Source organism: Gastrolobium bilobum, unplaced genomic scaffold, assembly GCF_033153095.1.
Source record: "Gastrolobium bilobum isolate Gb01-03AN ecotype WA unplaced genomic scaffold, APGP_CSIRO_Gbil_v1 utg8451, whole genome shotgun sequence".
NCBI lineage: Eukaryota > Viridiplantae > Streptophyta > Magnoliopsida > Fabales > Fabaceae > Gastrolobium > Gastrolobium bilobum.
The window spans coordinates 338827-351041 of NW_026898154.1; the positions used below are offsets into that span (position 1 = coordinate 338827).

Sequence of the window (12215 nt, forward strand, 5' to 3'; positions counted from 1 at the left end):
GGAGAGGTGGTAACGGAGAGAGAAAGAATGTGAGTTTTGGGTGCAAAGTAAGAGTTGTGTGGGGCCATGTATTCCAGTGGTGCAATGAAACAACACTCACGTGGCACCTACACAGTGAAGCAGGGGTCGTTGTGAGTTGTGATTGGAACACGTGACCCTGTGGTTGTACCATGTAACTCCCAGTCCCTGATCACATGACTTTTTTTTTTATTCAGTGATCTTTTATATTTGTATGAAAAAATGTTTATCCTTTTAAATAACACAATTTATATTTTTTCACTCTTATAAAGAGATAAGACTCATACTTTTATTTTTTTGTCAACTCTCTTTCTTCTTTTATTTATCTATTTTACATCTTTAAAATGACACACATTTTTTCCTATTTATATATATATAGAGAGAGATAGGATCTTTTGACACTAGTGTCAAATTTCAAATTTGACATCTCATCTGATAGCCGTTAGATTAAAAAAGATCAACGACTCTGATTTACAAACATGTGACACCATTGATCTTTTTTGATCTAACGGCTATTAGATGAGGTGTCAAATTTGAACTTTAACACCGGTGTCAAAGGATCATACCTTTTATATATATATATAGGGATAGGATCCGTTTACAAATTTCTTTTGCAAATTACACTAAGTACGACCGGTCGTACACTGCATGATTAAAGTATGACCGGTCGTACTTAGTTTAGTTCATAAGAATTCGTAAATAAAAAAGTTTGCAAATATAACATGCCCCATATATCTATATATATATATATATATGTGTGTATGTATGAAATTATTATTTTTTGCTGCTATAGATAGGGTGTCTAATGCAATAGACTCAATACATGTGGACTTCATTGATTTTTTTTTTTTTAAAAAGGCAAGCATGGAAACCGAATTTGGTGAGAGAAATTTTCTATCTTCCCGGGACATGAGACTAACTTAACCCATATATATTTAAAAATTTTAAGTCATTTATTTTTTAACCTGAATGTATGAAAAAAAATACTAATTTTATTAAGTTATAAACTTGACTTAAATATTTTATTAATACAAAATTTAATATTAATTAATGAAAATTATTTGACTTGTGAGTTTGACATCAGTCAAGCTTAACAAGAAAATATGTTTGATTTTTTATTGTGCTAAAGCTTAAACTATGCCTAAATCAACTTAACTTTGACTCACTTCTTTTAAAAACTAAATTGGTATTCTAAAATTCTTTCATAAACAAAATGAGAATTTGTTCTTGTTATACATTGAAGGATAAGTGACATGGTATACGATCGTATATCCAACTATATTATCAATTTCAATCTTAAAAGATTGAGATATGTGCCAATCGAATTATGAAAGTAGTTAGATGTGTCTCTTTTTGTTTTTATATTACCCTTAGTTATGTATACATTATTAAAATAAACCTCTAAATAACTTTCAACCTTAACTATAGATGAAAGATTAATAATATAACTTACAGAAAAATATTTCAGCAATTAATGCAGATAAGTTATCTGTATTTATTTTCAAAACAATATCGTTTTGAGATTGAAAAATTAAAAAATTATAATTATAAAGACTATAATAACCTGAAATAAATTAAAATTACAAAAACATCATGATTTCTGTCCCAAAACAATGTCGTATTTGACTTACTGCAGATAATTTATCTGCATGCAGAAAAGACGAACCCTATAACTTAAATCAAATCAAGAAATAGCATATGCCAAGAATATTATTTTTGTCTTCCATTAATACTTTCAATGGTCTAATGAATCAGTTGTTGAATTATTATAGCTAACTATTTCAACTCGCTTCAATCATTTCCTTTATAAAAGTTTCACATGTATGTTATGATGTGCCTTTTTTACTTAGCAACTTCACTGCTCACTCAACTTTATAATAATTTCAGTCACGTATCTACAGATCACATCTAGAGTCCCATTCGATCTTATGTATAATGTAAGTTCTTATGCATAATTACATTGAAAGCATAATTTATTTATGTAAAAAAAATTTAGCTTTATTAATTGCTTATATCTATGAAAATGTTTACTGCGGTTGTCAGTCATATTAGTTGTTGACTGTGTCATTTTTAAACAAAAAAACATATGAAAAGAATTAATTAGACAAAATAGAATTTAGTTCAATTTGGTTTGAGTCTTCAAATAGAAGCAAATTGTTAACTGTTAAGTTCCTTATATAAGATAGTCTATTGGTTTACTTTGAAGAATTTTTCGCTTCAAATAAAATTAAATTAAACTGCGAATACTCCCAATTATAAGCTCTCATAGAAATTTGTGCCCTAACCTTTAGACGAGATCATCATCTTTTCATAATATTTTTTAAATATAAATTGAGAAAGGTTATCTTACTATTTTTTTTTTATTATCTCTTATTATTAAATTTTAACCATTGATTTTTGTCAATCTAACGGTTATAATTTATTAAAAATTAAAAATTAATTAATAAGTGTCACCTAATAAATTATAACCGTTCGATTGACGAAATCAACGATTAAGATTTAGTAGCAAGAGATAGTAAGAAAAAAAGATAGTAAATATAATATCTCTCATATAAATTAACCTACATGACTACAAGCTATATTTTACTGACACTTCAAAAAATATAAAGTGTCATGTCTGACACTCTGATATCTATAATATTTAAAATTTCATTACATGTTATCAAAAAAAAAAAAATTCATTACATATCATGAAAAAATTGATCGATGTTTTACCAAACTGATATAATAAAAATTAAAAATAAATACCAAATAAATCTCACTAGAGTACGTAAGACATTTTTCAATTTGAAAATATTATAGCAAATATTTACATTTCTTTGCAAAATTGATGGGTATTATGAGTTTAATTTTATTTTTTAAATTATTAAATATTAAATATAATATACACTACATAAATTAAAAATATTATTTAATATCAAAACATGTCCTAACTCCTGACGAGTCATGGCATGTCCCGTATCGATGTCGGTACAACATAGACTGCAAGTACACTCATAATTTTTATTGTCATTTTAAATTATTTAAAATTTAGTATTTACTAATCATGAATAATAAAAAAATAAGAGAATAAAATCTTATAAAATCATTATTTGATATCTGTTTACACTTATATTTTATAAAAATTTAAATTGTGCCTCTAAGAATAACCCTGCTCCACATAATATGTAGAACTAGTTATGCATGTTTATATGCTACAAAGGCATGGAAATCAAGCTATTCATGAAGTTAAAAACTTTTCAAAAGAACGATTTCAGTCATAAATATACTGTGTAAAAAAATCATAATTTACACAGCAAAATATTTGGATGTATTTGAGTTAAACATAATTAACAAAACCATATTTAAATTCAAATTGAGCTCATGTTAGTAAAATATTCTTAGATTCTCAAAATTCTACATTTTTCTGATCTTATACAGTCTAATTTTAAATGTAAATATAATTTTCAATGTAAAATAATTTCATCTACTTTTTCCATTTCAAAATATTTATCACTTTAGAGAAATTATTTGTTTCAATTAATTATGTCCGTAAAAAAAAGTCTTTGATTTTATTCATTGTGTTCTTTAATTGATAATTTGTATGTCAACACTATCCTAATATTTGAATATATACGGTAATTTCTCGTCCCTTAAATTCTTTATCTGATAAAATACGTGCACCGGGAAGTTAAGGGTAGTCACACTTCGGTGTGTTACCCACTTCTTAAAAGGCTAAATCTATGTTTAAATGTGTCAGTCAGATCAAGTCTGGCTTATTTACAAAAAAATAAAAGTCTGATTTAGCTTGTTAGTCTGTTTAAAAAAAATTAAGACAATAAAAATTTATCCAAACAGAATATACAATCAATAACACTAGTAATTCTACAAATATTCATAAATTCAATGTATATCCAAATAACATAATATAGAACAAAATCATTCAAAAAGTCTGTTTAACCAATAAAATAGGGTAAAATGGATTGAGGAAAAAGAGATCTATTACAGGTAATACAAAAAATATAAAATAAAAATATATATATACTAGTCCAGCCTGAGAGGCTCTAAAACCGAACTTTTGAATTGGAGCCTAAATTTTTTTTATTAAATAAGTTTTTATACAAATTAAAATTTGATGCCAACAACCAATTTTAGACATCATCAAACTTTGTGCCCATTGGCTAGCTAATTATTCTCCTAGTAATGTTAATGGCAGAATTGCTTGGCAGGTTCCGCCTCCAGGCCCATGGTTATGTCCGTTACTTGATAAGGATTCTAGGGGTGCAGCATTTGACATTATCCCTGATTAGTTTTTCTCTTTTGTTTATGGGCTAGTGCCCCCGTTATGAAAAAAAAAAAAAAAAGCCTCCAGGCCCGTGGTTATGTCCGTTACTTGATAAGGTTTATTTTGAATTTTTTTAGTTAACTCAACTCTAATTATCTCTTTTAAGCGAGTTGACTCTCTTTGGTATCTCAAATTTTTTGATTTTTTGAATCAATTATAGGACTAATCCGGAGTACGAGATGCATTAGAGATAAAAATATTTAAACTCTCTTAAAAGTGGCATATGGGAACCGAATCGAGATCTTTTACTTTCTTTCCACTTACTCAACTCCCTTACTACCAACTGAACTATCACCCTTTGGTTACAATTGACTTTTCATATGCATTCCTCATTCGGAGGCTGAGTTTGCACACAGACAAATTTATGTTACGTTAAAAAAAAAAATTAAATACATTAAAAAATAAAAAATATTATAGCGAATCTATATATTTTGTAAAAAAATTTGGACCATGCAGCCATTCATCCAAGTTCCCATTTTCCTTGTATAATAAACAATAGAAACACATTTAACTATGCAATTCTAGCTACAAAGTTCCAATTAATCTACCGCAACCACTTTTTTATGGATCATCTATATATTGGTAAAAAAAAAAAGTTTACGTGGATTATATCACAAGAAAAATGTTTATCCTTTTAAATGACATAACTTATATCTTTTCACTCTCACAAAGAGGTGAGACCTTCACCTTTATTTTTTTTGTCAACTCTTTCTCCTCTTTTATTTATCTCTTTCTCTCTCATAAAATGACACAACTTTACATACTTTAAAATGATACTCATTTTTCCCTTATATCACTTGCAGTATTCTTTAATTAAAAAACTATTGTCAAAAGCCTTTAAGATGGGATTTGAATCTCTTTTTTTTAGGGTGTATTTGGTTTGAGGATTTTGATGAGATAGATAGGCAAATTAGAAATGGGTTTGTTAGCTGACCACGTTTGGTTGAACGGCTTCCATATTTGCCTACGCTAATCATTATGCCAGCAACTGAATTTTGCATGTCTTTTGGATTGAAATAGCAGGCCAAATTTACTCACTTGAGATTTGGTATTGTGCTTTATCTATCTAAATAGTCACATTGTCTAATAACCATATTACGAGCGTACCCTCTGAGTGTGAGTGTACCCTGTTTGCAGCTGCTGAGATCACTGGTGACACCACAGCAACGACTAAGTTGAAGAGCTTGATCGACAGAGATATTAAAACCTTGAAGCAAACCAGGAGTAAAGAAAATGTTGCAGAGACAGGGAAGCTGGGTTGCAACTGTTTGTTTGAGTGGATTGCAGCAAGAAGCGGGTGGGTTAGGGGTAGTAAGGTAGTTCGCATATGGAATTAGGTCTGAAGCACAAGTGGTGTTGGTGCCACCAGATTGTGCCTCTGTTAAGCTCATCGCACTCATCATGAACACCAAACCCACCATCAACGACATGCTCCACCCACCCATTTTTTTAAAACAAGGTTATTTTCGTAATAGCACCTTTTTTCTATCTATATTTTACCTACACCCAAACATAGACTTTATAAAAGTTACCTAATTTTTCCGTCCAAATTTTTTTCAACCAAACAACTTTTTTTACATTTTCCTATCAAACATAATCCTCCAACCATTTTTCTATGAATAACATTTTCCTATTATTCATAAAATTTCTCCTTAACCAAACGCCCCCTTAGAGTAATTATAGTAGGAATTTCAACTACTAACAACAAATAGAAAAAATGAGTTTTAAAAAATGTACAATTCGTTATTAACATATTTATATTTTTATCACAATGTAAACCGTCAAAACTATAGCACACTATATTTCAATGGGATAATGATAGCTACATTCATGATTTCTTTCACATGTATACATCTCAAATGAGGGGGGAGAGGTGGGGTTTCAAATTTTAAGAATTATGAAATTGGTGCTTTACTGTATATGCTTTCAGATGTTAAACTACATAGTAAATATCTACCAAAAAAACCTACATAGTAAATACAATTCAAAGATCTTATTTGAGAAATAAGCATATATTTATTTTCTGAATATGTTTGAGATCAGAAGGCGCTTCCTACTTCCAATTTCGGTTTGTTTTTATAACAGGTTTGTACAAAATTCACTTCTAAATCATCTAAACCGTACCCTCTTTAAAAAAGTTTCCTTCAAATTGTGGAGGGCGGCCGCCACCCTCAGGCTCCCTTAAATCCACCTCTGACTTTCGAGAAATATGAATGATGTACTTTATTATCCAGTAAATTTTATGTGCATCTCTCATTAAATTTGTTGAGCACCAAGGTAATAGGACCGAACTCAGGGACAACAATCAAAGTGTCACAATTTTCGCAAAAAATTATCTAAATCTTACGCTCTGCAATTTTTTTTTCCAGAATATCACGTCACTGATGTGCCTTCAGCACATGGGTAAATTCAAGCCAAAAAGAGAAAGATTATGGGTTAATTCTCAGTAAAAAGGCAACGTTTAGTGTTGCTTTGCTTAAATTCCAATTTCAGAATTGTACAACTGATTTTATGCTTAACTTGTAGGAAAAGCAAACAAATCTGGAGCAAAATGAGGATTTGCCAAAGTAAAGACCCACGCTCACAGCGTGGATGTCACGCTGGTAGCGTGGGAATCCAGAGGCAACCACGCCCACAGCGTGGATTCCACGCTGATAGCGTGAAAAATTTCCTTCTTCCCACGCCCACAGCGTGGATAACTAGCTGACAGCGTGGGAATCCAGAGGCAACCACGCCCACAGCGTGGATCTGACGCTGAGAGCGTCAACGTGCGATACTGCAATTCTGTTTTGTCCAAAAGGGTAAATTTAGAAGACCTAAAAGAGTATTATAAAAAGGAGGATCAGCACAGAATTAGGATTTAGACCGAAGGAGACCGTTGTGCTGAAGGAGAAGAGCTTCGGAGAAGGATTCTTGATCATCTTCATTCTTTCATCTCTCATTCTTTCATCCCATTGAATATTGAATATTGATTTATTAGCCATGAATATGGTTGGCTAAGTTTTTCTTTATTGTAGTTAGGGTCACAAACCTTATGTGAACCCTTGTTACGAAGGATTGATTTATTTTCTCCCGTTTATATAAATTTCTTTATCATTACTCTGTGCGTAATTCCTATTTTCTTTATTAGAATTGATCACTCTAATAGTTGATAATAGTCTGAGGGTTAGAACCCTAGATAGGAATATTGGGGTTCTCATCTTGAAAGGGGGTAAGATAACGATTAGTATGCATGTTAGGAATAGATGTATGTTAATTGCGGATGTTTTAATTATCGTATTCATTGCTTAATTCTCATGAGGGGTTACTAAGGGATTATGATTCCAACTAAGGTTAAAGGGTTAAATTACCAAGGGATTAGAATTTAACTAATTATTTTAGATGATATTTATATGAGTTTTTATATAAATAAGTGTTTTTAAATCAATCCAAAGTAATAAGCGGGGATCATATGGTGAGTGTTTCCTAGCTACAATACTCTTCTCATATTTACAAATTGCTTCTCATTGTTGTTTACAATCTCATTCTTGATCACAGAAATATCACAAAAACAAGTCTTTATTTTTAGTCCTCATATTCACACCAATTGACAATACTTGTCAAAACCATTTGAACTCATCCATTCTTTAAAGGAATATTAATTAATATAAGATCACAATCTCTGTGGAGACGAACATTATTTACCACTTTATTACTTGTGCGATCGGTATACTTGCCGGGTAGCATCAGTCACTTAACTCGCCACAACACCTAAAGAGTTAGGTGTAAACACGTGACAGAAGGCGTATGACCACGTAAGCCACTGCATAGTGCAGCGAGATTACGTGGCGTCAAACGTGCTATGCAGCATAACATGTTTAGTCAGCTTTTCTGACACGTGACAAACGTGCTATCGAGCATAGCATGTTACATGTGTCATAAAATAATTAAAATTGTTATCAAAAAAAAAAAAAAATTTAAATTAATATAGACAGAATTAAACTAAAATAATTAACAAACATAAATTACATTTAGTTCGTTAACACTCTTAAATTAAATTACATGACTTAACAGTTCAAAAAAAATTAACATAACCTAAACTAAATTAAATGATATTAATTAACACTTCTAAAAATAATTAATTAATAGTTATAAAATAATTTAAATTAATTATTTTAGTTTAATTCAGTCTATATTACTTTAAATTGTTTTATAAATATTAATTAATTATTTTTAGGAGTATTAATTAATTTAATTTAATTTAGTTTAAGTTATGTTAATTTTTTTTGAACTTTTAAGTAATTTAATTAAGGAGCGTTAATGAATTAAATGTAATTTATGTTTGTTTATTATTTTAATTTAATTCAGTCTATATTAATTTAAATTATTTTATAACTATTAATTAATTATTTTTAGGAGTGTTAATTAATTTTATTTAATTTAGTTTAAGTTATGTTAAAAAAAATTTGAACCGTTAAATAATGTAATTTAATTTAGGAGTCTTAATGAACTAAATTTAATTTATGTTTGATAATTATTTTAGTTTAATTCAGTCTATATTAATTTAAATTATTTTATGACACACATGCAACATACTATGCTCCAGCACATTTGTCATATGTCAGAAAAGCTGACTAAACATGCTTTGTTATGTTTGACGCCACGTAATCTCGCTGCACTGTACAGCGGCTTACATGACCATGTGTCTTCTGTCACGTGTCCACACCTAACTCGTCAAATGTTATAGTGAGTTAGGTGACGTGATAATTTAAAAATAATTTTACGCAGCATTTAGGTAATTTTTTTGCAAAAAAATATGACACTTTGATTGTTTTCCCCTGACTCAGTAACTCCTCCTAGGTAACATTGCAAATTATCTTAATTTCTACCTCAAGACCAGTTCACTACAGGTGAATCACTTTCCTAGCCAAGTAAAGAAAATTCAAACAATTGGCAGAAAGATCATCTTCTGCAGTAAAATCTTCTATACTTTTATTTTATTTGCCTGGTACTTAAATGTTGAATCCACTTCAGCAAGCTTTTTTCAACTCGATGATACCTTATTATTATATATAAGATTGACGTTACTACTGAAGTTCAATAATTGAGGTCGCGAAATTAGAATGAACTTATCGCAGCAAACATATGTGACGAAGCTGTTCATGTTTACGTCAACTCTGACCGATTATAAAAATCACAAAATGAACTGTAAAACATACTCCGCTCCAGGGCCAGGCTCAGGAGATGTGACATAACTTCTATGCAAAAATATAGCGTCAATTAAATAAGGATTTTTTATATTACACTATACGTAACTTTGACTTTTTATATACAAAATTTTAAGGATACAAAGCTATAACGACTTGGCAATCTTTTAAAGGTCCAAAAATTGAGATCGCACAATAGAATAATACAACAAGTGCATGAAATTAAAAAAAAAAATTATATATATATTTTTTATTTTTTCTACTATCAATGTAGATAAGTCTGTTAATGTAGATAAATTATCTACATTGAACCCAAAATGATGTCGTTTTGGAGCGGAAATTAAGGTATTTTTATAATTATAATTATTTCAGGGATATAATAGTCTTTTTCATTATAATTTTTTAATTTTTCAACGCAAAACGATATCGTTTTGGAAGTGAATATAGATAACTTATCAGCATTTACTGTAGAAACATTAAAGCTATATATATATATATGTGTATATATATTAGAGATGAATGTTTCTCATATTGTAGGAGATAACTTTATTCCCTACACACATGTTACGTATCATTTATATCATGCCTTTGGGACCAAAAGTATACTAATATTGATGAATATGGTTAAAGACATAGTGTATATTATTAAATGCAAAAGACTTTGGAGTTTCTCATGTTTGAAATGATAGTGACCTAAAATTATTTTGGTTTCAAGTTTAAATTGCTATTATGAAGCATTGGAGCAATGATTAAGTTAGAAGGACTTAAAGCTATAAATGAAGAGCAATCAATTAGTGAAAATCTTATTGAATTTAGTTTTGACCAATTTTTTGTATCGAAGATGAAGGATTTGGATCTTGTGTTCTTCATAGAAGTTGTATATCTCTCTTTTATCTTTCCAACGAGACCAAGATCACATTAATTAATTGAACGAGTATAGCTCAAGTTATGCCCAAAATACCAAATCATATTTTTGTTGTCTACTGCAGGCGAATTTGCTCGTTTCAGCGAGCAAGTTAGCAAGTACATCATATTTGCTCACAAATTTGCTCGCTTCAAAGAGAAAACTTAGCGAGCAGCGTCATCATTTTTGAAGGCCCATGGATCTTCTGTTATAATAGATACCCTTTAAGGTTTTTCTAATCATAAAAGATATATCCACCACTTCGTCATGGATACCAATTACTTCGTTCTTTTATGTTTTTTTTTTAATTTTTTTTATCTGTTTTTATTTATTTATTATTATGTCAGGCTAGATTTCTTTGTAGTTAGGATTAGATTGAACCAATGGATTCCTAGTTTTATTTATTCATTTCCTGTAATTTGATATTCAATTCTATGTTATGCAATTAATCTTTTTTCCATTCTTAGCTTTGTTTATGAACTGATCACTCATAGATGAACACATGAATCTTGCATGACAATAGAGATGTTGGTATACGATTTCGATTGGTTAATTGTTAGGTTTTGCTTGATCTAGGGATAGACTTGTGAAATCTATGACTTTTAATTCTTATTCTTAATGTTTGTTCCAGGAGAGATCACTAAGGAATTAAAATTTTGAATAGGGTAAAAGATTGAACCACCAAGGGATTGAGGTTTAATTAATTAAGAAAGAATTATCAATAACATGAACTAAATATTAGTTATAGGAAAGAGTAGATTCATTAGGAAGACACATTGAGGAAATCAACACCCTAGCTACGCTTTAAATTATTGGTTTTAACCATTCTTTATTCTTGATTCTTGATTTTGATATTCAGTTTGATAGTTTAGTTTGCGTTTTTATATTTGAATCATAATCACAAAAATCCTTACAGTTGATCCAACTTTAGTCGCGCAGATAAATTATTGCTTGATAGATTAATCCCCATGAGAATGATATCTTACTTATCACTTTATTACTTGTATGACCGTTATACTTGCCGAAGTGTCAATAACAAACATAAAGTGTGTGGGACCCATGTGGGGTCATGTGAAGAAAAGAAAAAATAAAATAAAATATGAGTCCCACACACTTTTGTGTGTATATGAAATAAAGTTGTCTCATACAACATGAAAAACACCAATCCCTATATAATAATTGGTAGGTAATTGAGTGTTCATAATAATCTTTAAAAAAAAAAAAAAAAACCCGTTATTGTAGATATGAGATATTAGATGAGTTTAAAACCTTAATCTTGTGATCCGTCCCGAATTAAACTAGTCGCGAAGTGATGAATCGATTGTAATATCTCAAAAAAAAATTTATCTTATTTTAGAGAAAGCTGGATTAGCAACTATTAAAGAAGATATTCGTTGTTTACTTGACAGAAACTCTTCTAAGATTATTTGATTGAAACTCTTATTTAAGATTGTCTCATTTACCCCAACTTTGTCAAAAGGTAGTGAATTTGGTAACAGGAAACTCTTGGTTGGGTCCCTTTAAGTGCTTCGTCAAGAGTTAGATTAGTATCAGAAAGTCTTTTGAAATAATTAAAAGATAGCTACCTAACCCCTCAAAATGTCACAAACTATTATAACCCCATAAATAATGATACATCATTTTTACATCTTAAAGATAAAAATAATTTTTTGACCTTGTGCCTAATAGTTAAAGATTATGATATAGTTGATGTTTAACATTGTACTAGAGCATTTTTTTCCCAAGTGAAGATTTGATATTTGATACGCTTTTGGATTTCAGT

The 12215-nt window shown here is 29.7% G+C and overlaps 1 protein-coding gene across 1 annotated transcript; it reads right to left on the reverse strand.

The window, feature by feature from the left end:
• Positions 1–5400: 5400 nt before the first annotated feature.
• LOC133313303 (non-specific lipid transfer protein GPI-anchored 7-like) lies at positions 5401–5787 on the reverse strand. The gene has a single exon (XM_061514655.1). It carries the CDS (start codon positions 5785–5787, stop codon positions 5401–5403), a length of 387 nt encoding a protein of 128 aa, XP_061370639.1.
• Between the last annotated feature and the right edge of the window lie 6428 nt (positions 5788–12215).

Bases quoted from the DNA above. Each gene is read 5' to 3' on its own strand.
- LOC133313303 (XM_061514655.1), bottom strand. From the start codon at position 5,787: ATGGGTGGGTGGAGCATGTCGTTGATGGTGGGTTTGGTGTTCATGATG.